Source organism: Lutra lutra, chromosome 13 (assembly GCF_902655055.1).
Source record: "Lutra lutra chromosome 13, mLutLut1.2, whole genome shotgun sequence".
NCBI classification, from domain to species: Eukaryota; Metazoa; Chordata; class Mammalia; order Carnivora; family Mustelidae; genus Lutra; species Lutra lutra.
Window position 1 is genome coordinate 4,204,278 of NC_062290.1, and position 17,215 is coordinate 4,221,492.

Here is a 17,215-nt window from a genome sequence, read left to right on the forward strand (position 1 = left end):
TTACCTAAGTAATGTGCTGGGTGAAATGCCATAGGCTTACTAGTCGCTGAGTAATATCCAATTGCTCTCTTAAATCGAATAACTTTGTCATCTGTTCTAGACTGAAATAAACGTAGGAAAACCTTTGTAAATTGCATGCCACTGGTCGTGTGCATGAACATACTTTCACAATTCAGCACATGTATCATCTACAGCTTTTCAAATTAGAGAAGAGTTTAGAGTGACATTAAAATCTTTCAGCAATGGTGCCTGGGTGGCTCAGTTGGTTGGGTGATTGCCTTCAGCTCAGGTCATGATCCCAGAGTCCCGGGATCAAGCCCTGCTTCAGGCTCCCTGCTCAACAGACAGCCTGCTTCTCCCTCTGACCCTCCCCCTCCTCGTGCTCTCTCACTCTCTCTCTCAAATAAATAAATAAAATCTTTAACAAATAAATAAACAAACAAACTTTATTTTAAAAAATTATCTTCCGGGAAAACCAACACATCAGACACTAATCCTCTCAGAGTGACGTGGGTAACACAGACTGGCCCCCACGAGAAATCCCAGCCTTCTCTGGGCCACATCCCTGGTGCTGCCTGGGGAAGTTTTCTGTCCTGTCTCCAGCAAGCAGGACAGTGGTTTCAGCTTTCCAGAGAGACATGGGAGGTCACACCAACCTCATGTCCTCTATTAACCCCGACCTGCTCACATTCCCTACTTTACAAAACAAAAGGAAGAAGAAATCCCTGACCATCACCTGAAGGGATGGATAAGTCATGTTCACAATTCCCCTTGGCCCATGTGATAGGTCTGTCTTCTCAGGAGAAACGGTATCGATCATGATGGACAACGGAGGAGTGCAGACCTCCCAGGCATCTACCTCAAGCCCTCCTGGTGCAGCCGCAGGGGAGGCTGGGAGCCAGGTGCCGGGCCCGGGCCACCCCCACCCCCACTGTGCAGAGTCTCCAAGCCTGCGCCGTACCTGAGAATGCTGGAACACGTCTTTAGCTACGGCGTCCAAGTCCGAGGGGTCCTGGATGTTGCGGACGTAGTCAGCCACAGCCTTGATCACCACATCGCATGGCGGCAGGACTAGCTGGTGGGCCCGGACCTGAGAAACAAGTGTACAGGTCAGTAGGTGAGTCCCAAGGGCAGGGCCCAGAAGCTGCATGCCCCATCATGACCCCTCTGTAGGTCCTGGCCCCAAGACTCTGGGGCTGGGGCTCAAGCCCAGGCTCCCCATGGGTATTAAGTACAGCTCAGCCACTTCCACTGACCTAGGTCACGGAGCGCCTGGCAGTCCTGCGTCACTTCTGACCCGTCTGCAGCCTGCTCACCGTCAGTCCTGGACTGCAAACCCCGTGCCCCACAGCAGCAAACGTGGCACAAGAAGCCACGGGCCGGACGCACTAGCCACGGGCCGGACGCACTCCCACTCTTCCTGTGCCAGCCAACAGAAGGCGTGACAGGTGGACGCAGCCCAGGCACCAGAGTGCCAAGAAAGCCAAGTCAGCTCTGAACGGAAAGAAAAGATGGGTCCCTGACTGCTGATGCTGAGGGTCGTGGCTGGTGAAGATCCATGGAGTAAGTGTCGGAGTACTTCACTGTCCCAGAATAGCTGACTCCACGAAAAGGTAAGTAAACAGATTTAAAAAAAAAAAAAGGTTTTATGCTCTTTAATAAAAACTAAAACACTATGAAAAAAAAAGATATAATTTCAGCCGTAACTAGAGTTTTGCTCTTCTCTTAGAAACAACAATGAATCAGGCATAAGTTTGTTTTTAGCAATTAAAAAAAGTCAAATGATAGCAAAAAATAATCTCTATTTCCCACATAGCCACAAAGGTCACAAAGAAAACAGGGCACAGACCCCAAAAACCCCTCTGCCTCCAGAGCTGTCTGCTCCTGCCCTCCACCCTGTGACTGTCCAGGTAGGCCCAGTGTCACCTCAGGGTCCTCCGGGGTGAATGGGGAGCAGGGGAGCTGGCTTCAGAGATGAGGAGTGAGGAGGGGTCAGAAGCCACGGACTGCAGTGACCCCCGAATCTGGAAGAGGCAGGAAACATCCTTCCAGAGCTTCCAGAAGGACTGTGGCTTTTACAACGTTACGATGATAAATCTGAGTTGGATTTTTTTTTTAAGATTTTTATTTATTTATTTGACAGAGAAAGAAGGAGCACAAGTAGGCAGAGAGGCAGGCAGAGAGAGAGAGGGGAGCAGGCCCTCTGCCGAGCAGAGAGCCCGACGCGGGGCTTGATCCCAGGACCCCAAGATCATGATCCGAGCCGAAGGCAGAGGCCCAACCCACTGAGCCACCCAGGTGCCCCATAATCTGAGTTGTTTTAAGACATGCACACACATGCACAAAGACAGAGAAAAACAAAAGAAGAAAATCAGAAAACCTGAGCCTGAGCATATGACATGGAAGACCCACCAGAAAACAGACACTGACACTTCTAAGTCACCATCAAGAAGATTTTCAGATGTGTAGACTACATTCACTCTCTTTTCACAGAAGAAACAGATTTTCTTTCTTTCTTTCTTTTTCTTTTTAAAGATTTTATTTATTTATTTGACAGACAGAGATCACAAGTAGGCAGAGAGGTAGGCAGAGAGTAAGGGGAAGCAGGCTCCTTGCTGAGCACCCAGCCCAAAGCGGAGCTCATCCAGGACCCCGAGATCATGACCTGAACCGAAGGCAGAGGTTTATTAACCCAATGAACCACCCAGGCACCCCGGGAACAGATTTTCTTGAAGCACCATTCCTCAAGTCCGAGTCGCAGTTCTCAGGCCCTGTGTGCCAGTCATTAGTGCTCATGAAAGGACACCCCATCATGAGGCCTCTAGAGAGCCACACACGTCTATGCACACACATCCCAAGCTCAGGCCCAGAAACCCAACTCCCCCATGAAGACAAAAGCCCACGGGGGCACACGCTCCATGGGGACGAAGCCTGGCAAACAGCATGTGCCAGTCAGTCTGGGAGGAACTCAAGTCCCATCTGTGCTCCCCCTTCTGGGGCGTCTGGTCCCATGGCCGGGCAGGAGCAGGGCCAGCTGGTGGCAGCCCAGGAGGGAAGAGTCAGAACAAAAACCCTGTGCTGTCCTCATGGAACAGGGACGGGGCCGGGGACAGCTGTGCCTGAGGGTCCAGGGCCTCGACTCCTGGCCTCAGCAGCATGGGCCTGGCTGACCAGGTGTGCCCCTGGCTCCCTAAGAGCTTATGAGGTCCTCAAGGTTTCACGCCATACTGGCAAGGCTGGCTGTTGTACGAGGAGTTTAGATACAGAACAGAGTGATGACAACATGGTGAGAACAGAACCTATAGGATATAAAATGGCCAAGTTTGAAAAGGGCTATCCCCCAGGGCGGGGAGCTAATAGGGGGAGAACCTCTCCTGGGGTGCACACACTGCCACTGGGACTCTGCCGATGATGGGTAGTCACTCAGGGTCTGTCCCGCCTTGAGTGAAAACGACCATCTGTCACTTTCGTTCCCGTGGACATCCCTGCTTCACTCCCACCCTAAGTGCTATGCTGAACAAGCTTTGAAGGAAAAGGACACTACCAGTGAATGCTCTTGAGCGCCAGCCCCCAGCCCCGAATGGCACAGAAGTCCCCAGGGCCCTGACTTCCTCACACCAGCCGCCCCTGGCCCTGCAGCTTCATTTAGAATCAAGCCTCCCACGGGGCACCTGGGTGGCTCAGTGGGTTAAAGCCTCTGCCTTCGGCTCAGGTCATGATCCCAGGGGCCTGGGATGGAGCCCCGCATCAGGCTCTCTGTTCAGCAGGGAGCCTGCTTCCCCTCCTCTCTCTCTGCCTGCCTCTCTGTCTACTTGTGAGCTCTCTCTCTGTCAAATAAATAAATAAAATCTTAAAAAAAAAAAAAAAAAAAAAGAATCAAGCCTCCCAAACCACCTCGGTGAGAAACCCGGGACAGTGGCCAAGTCCAGGGGACAGCCTAAGCGCACTCATAGCTCGGGGCACATCCTGAGGGCCTCAGTGCACACAAGAGGCTTTAACTCAGGAAGAAAGAGTACACAACGTAATTTCTACAACTCAGATGGCACTGTTATAACCTCGAAACATTTGGCAAAAGATTATACATGTTTCACAACTATTTACCATAGTATTCCTTTCATGAGAAAGATTCCTGGTACGTTCAAATATGCCTATATCTGCAAACAACCAATTTATTAAACTTCTGACGTTCCTAACAACTTTTAATTTGTACTTTCTTTAAAACCTTGCCGCGCGCTGCACTGGGGAGGAATCGCGTATTCCTATGGTCTGAGAAACAGAGCTGAGAGCGAAAATCCGGCGGAGAAAGCCAATAATCCCCGAAGATTCCAGCCACCTCGAACATGGCCCATGGCCCTCCTCCACACACACCACACAAAGGAGTTTCTCTGCCGACTCTCCGCTGGTACAAAATGATGACTTGCTGTCCCTCAAAAAGCGCTAAATCCTCCCGAACATGCTGGAAGAGCACGGCGACACCCTCCCACCCCCAGCCACAGAAGAGACTGCAGGGAACTTACAGCAATCCCTCCCTGTCCACTCAAAAAAACAAAATCACATTCAAACCCCAACTCAAACTTGCTCCTTGGAGAGAGGCTTCAAAGTCATTTTCTGGAAGTCCTACTTCTCCTTTTTTTCTTTTCTTTGAGCAACTGTACTTTTATTTTAGCCCAAAGCTTAACCTTAGGAGAAAAAAACAAAACTTAAATTGCAATATATCTAAGTTAAAGTTGGAAAAATGTACTTTTTGTCTCCAAGGATAGAATGTAAATTCTGTTTAATTAAAAACCAAATGTTTGCGATCATCTGCCTTTTTGGAGCACTTTGTAACAATTGCAATAATTGTTAGTTACACACTTTGCAAGCAAAAAGACAAAACCTGTAAGTGGAGAGGACCTCCCAGTGTGTGCAGCATCCCAGTGTGCATACAGGACAACTGGTGGCAGATAGACACAACCTGGCGGGAGCTGGCAGGCAGAGCCTCAGACGAGGCCCTCAGCACAGAACCCCATCCTGCCCCAAGGTCTCATTTCCTACTGAATACCATGTGTTGCTGTCTCCTGTGGGTCATGGGCAGGTGGTGGGTGCAAAAGGCACTAAGCCAGGTGGCCCCCATGATGGCCCTTCCTGTACCCTCTGGCTTCCCCTCTGGGACCCCTCAGACCCACAACCCAGCAGGTGCCCCCCCCCATTTTGCTAGCCACGATAATCCCGTTCCATGTGCCTCTCTTGACACCCTTTACCTTGTATTTTCTTCTGCACCCTGGCCCACTGCTGGAGCTGTCATGAACTCGGTGGTGTGAGCACAGGACAAACCCACTCTGCAGGGATGCGACCAGGTCCATGAAAGCCCCAGCACAGCCAGCACCAGCCACCACAAGCAGCAACAGGCTCCCACTCTTTAGGACCCCATTCCCATCCATACCTAGCAATTCAAGGGCCACAACACAAGTTCACGTCTGTCTCCCCAAGGAGACTATCTCTTCCCACCCCTAAAGGTGAAATAATGAGAGTCCTGCCACAGAATCAACTTGCAGCTACCAGGTTCCAGTATTCCACTACTTCCGTGATTCTGTTACCTTACCTTGGCTCCATTTCAAAAATCAAAGACTTGTCCACAAATTAATTTAAATGGCACAATGCAATTACCACATGACATTTTAACTGTTAAACCCACGATGCCACAGCAGCAAAGGATGCCACTAAAATCCAAGATTCTCTCCAGACAGTATGGAGACTACATCAAAGGCCCTTCTAAAGCTTTCTAAAATGTGCCACAAAAAAGGATAATTTGACAGGGTCTTAATGTTCACATGATGGAATAAAATGTTTCTACTGAAACAGCAACTCCCTTCCCGAGGCAATGACGCCCTGGCCGGGGAGCATCCTGTGAGCCACGAATGCAGGGAAGCGTTGGCCTCGCAGACCCGGGGCGTCCCACACGGACACAGTGGCACAGCCACGGAACCCAGGGGAAGCTGGCTGTGCACATGGAAGTCATTTCTTCCGTGAGGTCAAAGCACTGGCACACGTTCCACTTCTGAACAGCTCTGTTCCAGCTCTAAGTGGTATCAATTCCATTCTCAACATTTTTTCTGGCTTTTTAAGACAAAAAAATGGGTGTTCTCCAAATCAATAGGTTACATTTTTATGTTATATGACTTTTTACCTCCTTTTTAAAGAACAGATATTCTCACTGAGAATTTGTCTTCACTTCAGTACCCTCCTCCTTAAGCCTCAGGCCGGGGCACTGACAACAACCGGAACACGTCCACAGTGTTTCATGCCTGCCGCCCCATGAACAGCACCCAGCAAGTGCATCTGCGTTGCCTTTTTTTTTTTTTTTAAGATTTTATTTATTTGAGAGAGAGAGATCACAAGCAAAGGAAGGGGCAGAGGGAGAAGCAGGCTCCGCCCGAGCAGGGAGCCTGATGCAGGACTCAATCCCAGAACCCTGGGATCACGACCTGAGCCAAAGGCAGATGCTTCACCGACTGAACCAGGTGGCCACCCAGGCCCCCCACTCAACTTTTTTATAAAGATCTTACATGTTGCATCTTTAGGAAAAGAGCATCAGGATACTGACACACAATTTAGCTGAACATATTTACATACACCAGTTCCTTAAAACAAAAATTCAGCCCTCACACACACTCAGGGAACCAGCCAGTCAAAAGCCGGGTAAACTGCATTTGGACGGGCACGCACACGCAAAGGGACATTGGCCAGGCGGGGCTCCAAGCCTGGGGAAGGGAGCCCACAGTGAAGTTTCACCTGCCGTTAAGTGATCTTTCTCCTGTGCATTTTCTTCATACAGAATAGATCATCTAGGGCCACTTAAGTCTTTTTCTTCATGTGGACAGGAATCTGAAATCCTCAGAAGCTCGGGAAGACGTAAATGGGGCCCCTGCAGTAGCAACCGTGTGGGGACACACACAGGACCCGCCGTCCACCACACTCCCACCTGCATGAAGGAGCTGCACGCCTGACTTCAGTGACAACATTTATAAAGCTGACACTGGAAGGGAAGACAGATGTACAGAGCCAGACCATGTCTGACTTCACAGCACATCAGTTTATGGTAAACAATACAGTTTGTGACTTGAAGTATTTTCTTTATAAAGATACTTAGGAAATAGAAATGTTAGAAATCCAAATGCTTTAAAATGAAGCAAAGTTAAAAATAAGATGCAAAGTGTAACAGACTCACATTGGTTTTGTCTGAAAACCACTGCAGTTGTATTTTAATTCTGCTGATAATTATGTCATCTTAAGTACCTCCAAGTTCACTGGTATCTTATTTTGCTTTTAAAAATCTTATAGTACACTCTTAGGGATTAAATAATAATATCAACATTTTCAAAACATTTTATAGGAAGTTTTTACATAGGAGATTACAGTGCTACTATTTTGGTTAGTCTGAAATAAATTTTGACTAAGTGAAAAAAGGTAAGAACAAAAAACCCTTACGATCTCTTCCAGCTTGTATCCAAACTTTGCATAAATGCTATCCACCCATCATGGAAATTTCTGTGAGCACAGGGCTCTTCCACTCTTTATCCTCTCGTCTAATGAACTGCTCAGCGCGAGGCTATGAGCAAGCTGGAACGCGCACCACTCTCACGTCAATGACTGGGACAGCGCAACTGTCACGGCCACTCAGTCCCCCTCAGGCCGGTCGTCAGCACATCTGGCTTGAGCTCTGAGACCCACATGGCTCTCTACAGGACTCCCCGCTAACTGAACCAACACACCACAAAACCAGGATTCTGGGGCTTGGTGCTGCTGCTCCCACACGGCCTCCCAGCCGCTCACCGGAACACGGGTGAACAAAACACAAGTTCCACACAACGGCTCTGCTGAAGCAGAACCTGACCCCTCCATCACCATTAGGAAAGCCACAAGATGTGAAGGCAGCAAGTCTGAATTCTGGAAGTGACAGGGAAGGAAACCAGAAAGCCACTTCGCCAACACTCATTCACTCGCGCATGAACACGGGATGTCAGAGACTCGCGTTCTTTTTGGAGACAAACTGCTAACCCAGGAGGGCCCCTTGGAGGGCCGTGTAGAAGAACATCGCTGCGTTTTACCCTCATGCCACCACCGTGTGGTCCACTCTGGACATCCCAAGGGGACAGAGGGCCCTACTAAGGTGCTTACTTGTAGGACCACCCAGGTGAGCAGCGTGCCCACCGCCCCAAGGCAGACCATACTCCCACCTTCTAAGTGACACCGCTCCTAGGGTGGAGATGTCAGCAGGGACGGCTGTTTCTGAGAATGAGGATACAGGGCAGTAAACGCACTCAGAGAAGCAGGAACACCATATCCAGTGTGCAGGTGGAGCGTCCCGGTGGAGATGCCCTGGCAGATGGAGGGCTACACCCTGCAGTCAGGGAAGGGGTCTCATGGTTGAGCTATACTGGACAGAGCTCAACACAGCAATGGCAGCTGAAACCCTAAGAGCAGATGAGATGTGTCGGAAAGCCCGAGGCCGCAGCAAGATGTGAATGGACCACAGGGAACACACACCCACCGTGGTGGCTCAAATTCACCGCAGGGTCAAGCCGCTGGGCACGTCACTAGAGGCCACCCTCCGGAGATCTACAGAGGAGCAGTGGGGCTGGGGAATGTGGGAAAGACGAAAGCACATTTACAAACTGAGGGCTATGAGAGCACAGGGGTGACAGCGCCAGGTGTGCAGGGCCCACATGCATCTGGTGACAATAGCTCAGCTCAAGAACACAGCACAGACCGGTCTCAGACCAGAGAAGGCAGTGGCAATGGGTCTGGCCAGGGAGAAGAGGCAGTGGGGAGGGGGCCGCGGGGAGAGGAGCCCCAGTGCTGGGACAAAGGGTCTGTAAGTGGGAGCAGTGTGAGACCAGGAGAGCCCAGAAGACAGAGATGAATGTTCATGACACGTTCAGGAGGAGGAATTTTACCTGCGGGCATGGGCAGCCCGGTTCATGATGGGGAGCCTAATGTTTAAATCTGCTTTACGGAAGCATTTTATACGCAGTGAAACCCATCAACCTCAGGCACACAATCACTGAGTTCTGAGGAAGGCACACCTTAGCAGAGCCAGCACTGCCATGGGGAACAGAGCCCAAGACGCCCCCGGTCCCCAGTGTCGCTTCCCAGCCAGCGCAGGCAGCAGCTGCACACCGCGCCCTCTCTCGAGTTCTGCCCTCCCTGGGAGCTACCCAGAGGCGGGCTCGGAGATCTCCCTTGTGTCTGAGATCTCACTCAAGAGAAGTTTGTTCCCTCCCCACTCCCAGGCCTTCCCGTGCGACTCCATTCCACCCATCATTCACCGGCCGGCCAAGGGGTGGTTCTGAGGCCCCACATAAAGCCACAGGGATACTGAGGCCTAAGTGTGGGTGAACACACAGCTTCATTTGGGGTGAGTGCCGCCAAGTGGGAACGCAGCTCACAAGGGAGTTGTATGTTCAGTGTTGTGAGAAGCTGCCGGGCTGCTGTCCAGGTAGCCACTCGGGCACAATCCCGTGGAAGCCACCTGGAGAGCGACAGGCTGTGCCATCCTGCCGCCTCCCCTGGCTATGGCTGGGCTATGGCTGGCATTCCCTAAGGATGTGGAGGGCCTCTGCGCACCTACTAAACAGTCCAGAAAATGCCTGTTCAAACCGTCCCCATCCCTTTTTTGCTGGGTCCTATCTTCTTACTGTGCCTTCCTTTATAAATTCCGGACATGGGTCTGTTACCAGAAATACACTCTGACCCCTTCCCTCAGCCACTTGTTTTTCATTCTTTTCACTAAGAAATCTTTGCCTCAATCAAGGTCGTAAAGATTTCTTATGTTTTTTCTAGACTTGATTTTAATATTCTTTTCATTTTTGCTCATGGATATCCCATTACTATAAAAACTATCCCTTCCCCATTTTATTGGGGTTTCTACACGAAAGCCCTCCGACTCTGTTCTTCCTTCTCCACATTCTTGTTGTTATTCTAGGTCCTTTATAGTTCCACATGAATTTTAAAACAGTTTTCAATTACTTAAAAAAAAAAAAAAAGCTAGTGTTCTGTGCTAGTGCTAGTGTTCTGATAGGGAGGTAATAAAATCTAAGTAAGTCTTTTAATCCACGAACGCAGTGCTTCTTTCCATCTAGCCATCTAGGTCCTTCTTTGACCACAACTGTAAACTCACCGCCTGCTCAGGTGGGCAGTTCCCAGGCGGGCAGAAGAGATGGCGCAGCACCATCAAGGGGAGAGGGTTTGCTAGGCAGGGGTGGACGTGAAGCCTGAGGCAGCTGGTGCTAGCATGACCAGCTTGAGAGGGCACCCCAGAAGGGAGATACTCAGAGGAGGGGAGCAGAGAGCCCCCGGAGGCCCAGCAGCAAGTGTCCACACTGAGAACTAGCACCGGCAGAAGGTGGTAGTGACAAAGGGTGAGGAGTAGTGAAGTTTAAAGTTTACGAGCGGAGATAGAGCTCTTCTGGGAGGACACCCAGGGCAGGCCTCTGGGCCCAGGAGGCCGTGGTCCAGCTGGACCAACCGCACACCTGACTGGAGGTGAAGGACGTGCAGCCAAGCTGTCCAGTAGCCCCAGTGCGCTGAGCTCATGAGGGCTCTGGAAGGTAAAGGGGAAGATTGGCAAGGTCCCCAAGGCATTCCCAAGTGACAAAAACTAACTGAGTACAGCCACTAGGAGCAGTAAGAGGTGGTATTTCGATGGCTTGACTCTTCAAAGAGTTACCAAAGAGCCAGATCAGGAAAGAAAAGCACAGCCCACAGAATGGGGGAGAGTATTTGCAGAGCGTGTGTCTGCTAAGAGACAGAATCTGGAATATAGAACAAAAACACACACACACACACACACACACACACACACAAAAAAAAGCCCTTACAACTCAATAATAAAGAGACAAATCACCCAACTTAAAAATGGACGAAGAACTTGAACAGACATCTCTCCAAAGAAGCTAAACGAATGGTCAGCGAGTACAGGAAAAGATGCTCACAACATCATCACTCATCAGAGAAATGCAAATCCAAACCACCTCACACCCACTGGGACAACTGAAAATCCAACGGACAACAGCAAGTGCTGGCGAGGATGTGAGGAAATCAGAACCCTCCCAGGGTTCTGCTGGGAGTGTGAACGGTGCAGCCACCACAGGAAGCCTTCTGGTCGCTCCTCAAGGAGAGCAGGAGCAACTCTGGCCCTAGGCATCTGTTGGAGAGCAAGGAAAGTATGTCCGCACAGACATGGGCGCAGATGCTCACGGCAACTGAACAGTAGGCACAACCTGAATGTCCACCAGGTGCTCGTTTCGGCAGCACATATACTGAATGTCCACCAGCTGATGAGTCCCCCCCGCCCCGGCAAACAGTGTCCTCCTGGCAGGAGAGGAGTGAGCGCCAACAGCTGCTCCCCCATGGATGAACCGTGCAGAGTTACACTCAGTGAGAGAAGCCAGACACAAAAGGATATGTACATCTACTTATATCAAGTGTCTAGAAGAGGTACGTCCAGAGACGGATGTAGATCAGTGGTTGCCTTGGGCAGGGAGATGGAAAAGCGGGCAGTGACTACCAATGAGCACTGGGTTTCCTTTTTTTTTTAAGATTTTTTATTTATTTATTTGACAGAGAGAGAGATCACAAGTAGGCAGGGAGAGAAGGGGAAGCAGGCTCCCTGCTGAGCAGAGCCCGATGTGGGGCTTGATCCCAGGACCCCGAGATCATGACCTAAGCTGAAGGCAGAGGCTTAACCCACTGAGCCACTCAGGCGCCCCCAACCACTGGGTTTCTTTTGGGGTGATGAAAATATTCCAAAATTAGACAGTTGCACAACTCTGTGAAAGCTAAAAATCACTGAACTGTATACTTTGAAAACACAGATTTTATGACATATGAATTATAACTCAGTAAAACTGTTACAAAAAGAAAAACAAGCTTTCTAAGCAAGTGGCACTCATGGAGTAACTGCAGGGCAAATCCTGGCTTCATCACGGATCTCTCTGGTCCCGCACTCAGCTGGTCTCAGGAAGGGAGAGGTCTCTGGTTGAGCAGCTTACAGCGCCAGCCGCGCAGAGGTCGCCGGCGGGGCACAGGGTGTGCGTATGTGTGCGCGCACACGCAGGACACAGGGTGTGTGTACACATGCATGGGTGGCAGGGTTGTGTGCTTGCACACACGCCCGCACTCATGGGTTCTAACATAAAGATATAAACAAGCACATACCTTCCAAGTTTGATTTTGCGTTTTCCCTGTAAGGATTCCACACAGACTGAAGTTGAGCAAAGAAGAGAACTTCTGGCCACAGCAGGTTTTGATGACCTACAAGCAGGGTGCCCAGCATGGTGACTGTGCACGCAAGTTCCGCATGGACAGCTGCACACATGCTGCTCCCATGCAGATGACCATGATGTGAGCAGGATACACTTGTAAATCCTGGAAGACCTAGTACCAGCCTGCCAAGAGGGGCCATCCCCCTGGAACAGGGCTGCAAGCAGCTCCCCCATCCATGCCACGATGGGTGATGCTTTCAAACCTCAGGCGCCTGATGTGATTTTCTCCAGAGCCAATGATTACTTCTCAGAACCCTAGGATGACTTCTTCATAAGTTAACTTAAGTTACTGTGAAGGTGCGAACAGAACTCCTTCTCTGAAAGGCCCGCCACGCCCAAACTGCCCTCCCCTGTAATGCCTCTCAAGGTGAAATTCAGAGTAAACAAGCCCAACCTTCTATTTATGTAGAATTTATACCCAACCTACTTTAAAAATGATTTCAGGGGCGCCTGGGTGGCTCAGTGGGTTAAAGCCTCTGCCTTCGGCTCAGGTCATGATCTCAGGGTCCTGGGACCAAGCCCCACATCGGGCTCTCTGCTCAGCGGGGAGCCTGCTTCCCCCTCTCTCTGCCTGCCTCTCTGCCTACTTGTGGTCTCTGTCAAATAAATAAATAAATAAATCTTTAAAAAAAAAAAATGATTTCAAAAAGGACCTGATTGCCAACCTTGTTCCAATAAGGTTGCAGAGTATGTTAGCTGCACCATAAAACCTCACCAGGCCTGAAACGCTGCTGCTCCACAACCGGCGTGAAACCCACACGGGGCCGGGCACCGCGCCGAGAGGGCCCAGGCTGGCCAGACACCTGGCCTCCCGGGGCTTGAGCAAGGAAGCCAGGATGGGGAGAACTGCGGAGCCACACTTCATCCCGAGGGGCCTGCCACAAGCCCCGCTGTGCCCCAGCCTCGGGAGCGCTGCAGTCGTGCGCACTGCATGGTGAGACACAGACAGCCCCTCCATCCACCCCATGATCTGGGAGACCTCTCCCGGCCACTCTTCCAGAACCAGACTCCCACCTGCCTGCGGTCGACTGCTTCACCCTCTCCTTAAAGACCCTGTACAAAGGGTTACTTGGTGACTTTTGGTGGCAGACAGTGACACATAAAAAATATGAAGTTAGAGATAACTGAGGAAAATTCTACGTACATTTTAAAACTGGGTGTTCCTGGTGTGACCTGACACATCATCATGGTGTCCAGCCACCTCAGTGACAGGTACTGCTGATGAAAGGTAGGTGGGGTTACAAACACAAGGAAATATGAATCAGAAAGGGAGGTGTGCACAGGCTAACCTGGAGGGAGCTCTGAGAAGAGGCAGAAGCCGAGGAGCTCTGGGGGTGTGCCAACAGCCATCCACGGAGTGGGGGTCAGGGAACACTGGCACTCTGCCTGCTCACAACAGGGGCATGGCACGGAGCACATAACAGAGATCCACCAGTCATGTGGGAGACCAATGCGTGCAGGAGGTCTGGGGACAGGAAAGGCTGGCAAAGACTTGCAAGGGGGCACACCCAAGCAAGAGGTGGACAAGGGACTCTGTAGCAGGAGATGCTTGGTGGTCACAACACCTAATGGGGATAAAAACTCCAAATGCATGAAACTAAACACAAAAACCATTTAAATGAATACAAAGACCTATAACTAATGGTCCAACTTAAAAACATTTTTTAAAATTAAAACTCGGGGTACCTGGGTGGCTCAGTGGGTTAAAGCCTCTGCCTTCAGCTCAGGTCATGATCTCAGGGTCCTGGGATCAAGCCCTGCATCAGGCTCTCTGCTCAGCGGAGAGCCTGCTTCCCTTCCTCTCTCTCTGCCTACTTTTGATCTGTCAAATAAATAAATAAATAAATCATTAAAAACAAACAAACAAATAACTAAATGCTTACCCAAAATAAAAATTCTACCACTTACTAGGACTCAAAATCATACAGCAGTAAAAATCCAAAAAAAAGCGCACTCAGCATGTGCTTATGGCCAGGAGGTACTCCCACGGTGGCTGACCACCCCATGTCCCGAAGACCCTGCCCTAGTACTAGAATTTTCTGTCACATAACATGCTGTCCTGAACAATATGAAGTATTTTTTACTTCCAAATCAAACCTAAGACATTTGATGCCACCTTACCGGCACCTCTTTGCATGGAAACTGAAGAACTAAAAAGCTCAACACCTCCCTGGCTACCTCACCTCCTCTTTTCTGCCACCCTTGTGAGATTCTAGGTTCTAAGTGTGTCCAGCACTGCCCTCCCACCCCAGTGGGCGCATCCCTGATGAACAATATGGCACATGGAGTCTGTTCCCCTCCCAGCCCACTGTCTGCAGGTATCACCCCTCGAAATGGTGGCCTGCACTGTTCTACACCCACAGGCCCAGCCCCGACGCACTCTCCTAGCACACGCAGAGCTGTGGACAAGGAGGTCGCCACGGAGGTGAAGACGATGGTGCTCCACAGCAAAGGGTACTCTGGGCTCATCAGGTTAGGAGTTCACAGAATACCCACCTTCTGGAAACAGCAATCCACTGGGAATGACTTTGGAAAAACGCAACACAGTAGGACAAGAAAAGGCCAGGAACATCTGCACTTGGGGACATGAATCAGATGCGTGAAAGCTGTGTATACTATAGACTGTCAAAAATCATAAGAAAGTGTCAAACACAACAACTAATCAAATTTTTAAAACATGTGGTTACTTTTATGAGCGGGGAGAAGCACACAGGATTAAGAACAGTGCAAGGGGGGCGCCTGGGTGGCTCAGGGGGTTAAAAAAAAAAAAAAAGAACAGTGCAAAACAGCAGGGATGTTCATGAGAAAGGACCCCATCACATCCAACTTCCCCACATCTGCCACGATACTGAAATGTCGCTGCACACAGGGCATGTGCACAAAAGGCCAAAACATAAACACTGTGCCACATCTGAACCCAAAGCCAGATGTGCCTGCTTTTTAGAACGTGACTTTGAAACACCTAGAACTTACAAAGTCATTGAAAAATTATTGCAGATTGCTTCTCCGTCATACCACAAAAACCCCCAGCTGATATTTACAATACACATGATGATAATACGAAAAACCTGATTAGATCCTGACTTAAAAAACAAACAAACAAAAAACACATACAGCATAAATGACTTGCAGGATCAAGTGAAAAATGTGAGTATGAACTTGGCCTTACAGAACGTTAGGAACTACGGCTGACGTAGTTGCTATGCTAATAGTAGGATAAGTAAGAAAGAAATCAGCCTTATTGTTAGGGAATCGGGATATAAACTGAAGTTTTCACAGGTGAAGTGTTAGGATATCTGCAATTTAATTCCAAATAGTGGAGTTAAAAAACAAAGATGGGGTGCCTAGGTGGCTCAATCATTAAGCGCCCACCTTCGGCTCAGGTCATGATCCCAGGGTCCTGGGACTGAACCCCACATTGGGCTCCCCGCTCAGGAGGGAGCCTGCTTCTCCCTCTCTATCTGTCAGCCGCTCCCCGTTTGTGCTCTCTGTCAAATAAATAAAAATCTTAAAAAAAAAAAAAGTAGATGTAAATATACCTTATGGCAAAATGGTAACTGTAGAATCAAGCAGATACATGGATGGACACTGTCTATTTCAACTTTTCACGTACTTAATATTTTTCTTAAAACCAAGTCAGGAGGCACCTGGGTGGCACAGTCTTTAAGCGTCTGCCTTCGGCTCGGGTCATGATCTCAGGGTCCTAGGATCAAGCCCTGCACTGGGTTCCCTGATCAGCGGGGAACTTGCTTCTCCCTCTCCCACTCCCCATGCTTGTGTTCCCTCTCTCGCTGTGTCTCTGTCAAATAAATAAAATCTTTAAAAATAAATAAATAAATAAACAAACAAACAAAGTTAGGAAATACACATGCTAATGACGTCAGTGACCTGCGAGACTGAGCTGGCTCCCACTAAGCCCACAAACAGTGCTGCTGTCTAACGTCTGACACTGACCAAGGCTAGCTCGGCTGAAGCGCACGTGTGGTCTGGGGTCCCAGGAGCCTCTCCACTGCTATCCAAAACTGCCTGAACCTTGTAAGAAGCCAGCCTTCCCTTCGTCTCCACCTACAGAAGCTCACTGCCAGGCAACCCTGATGAGCACAACACCCCATCCAAGTGCACCTGCCTCCAGGCTGCACGTCCGCAAGGGGACCACAGGACCATAAACCGCAGCACTTCATCTGCGAGGACACAGGAATGACACCAAGGCCAACAGCAGGAAGAAAGTTTCTCTCCTTCAAGGATGAAAAACGTGAAGAAAACAACTAGTTCCTAATGAGAGGAGAAGCTGAAAACCCCAGGCCCAAGAACTGTTAGAACAACCAGGACAGCTTCCCACCGGCCAGCATGCCAGGAGGGACGGGCAGCAAGGAGCCGGAGGGACGGGCGGCAAGGAGCCGGAGGAAAGAAGTAGGAAAGAGATGTGCTTAAATGACCCGGCTTCCCCAGAGCTCACTCAAAGTCACACACAAAATCAACTCCGAAACTAACCACCACGGAAGATGGTTTACAGCAGGAGGGTCAATCTGACAGGAGACAGAATTTCACAGAAATGCCTCTGGGAACCATTTGGAGCAGCCCCTTCACTACAGGAACTGAGGCCTAGGCTGCCCAACTGGCTTCCCACCTGCCCCCAACGAGGGTGACTGTGGTCACAGCAAAGGGGACTCGAAGTCCCAGAAGGCTGCTGGCCAGTACACACCAGGCGTCCCCACGGCCCTCCCACTTTAGAAAACCGTGCATGTTTCTGACGCTCCTCACTTTCATAACAGGAAGGCAAGAAAGATAAAAAAAATATCAAGTGTTAATAAACCAGTACAAAGGGAACATTTCTCTAATGAACTTGGTTGGGTCCCCTCCATCACCCAAACACTAAAACCTTAATTATTAATTAGACTTCAATAATTTTA

General features: G+C 49.8%; 2 protein-coding genes across 4 annotated transcripts in view; both read right to left on the reverse strand.

Annotated features, from left to right (window-relative positions):
• PTPDC1 (protein tyrosine phosphatase domain containing 1) overlaps positions 1 to 17,215 on the reverse strand; it is a 643,782-nt gene that overhangs the window by 369,857 nt on the left and 256,710 nt on the right. The window lies entirely within an intron of this gene.
• Positions 1 to 17,215, reverse strand: part of FAM120A (family with sequence similarity 120A) — a 97,884-nt gene that overhangs the window by 60,052 nt on the left and 20,617 nt on the right. For all 3 annotated transcript variants that reach the window (XM_047700739.1, XM_047700738.1, XM_047700737.1), the window contains exons 4-5: positions 962 to 1,090; positions 5 to 101 (exon numbers count right to left, since the gene is read on the reverse strand). In XM_047700739.1, the coding sequence (XP_047556695.1) occupies positions 5 to 101; positions 962 to 1,090 (226 nt within the window). The remainder of the gene's footprint in view (positions 1 to 4; positions 102 to 961; positions 1,091 to 17,215) is intronic.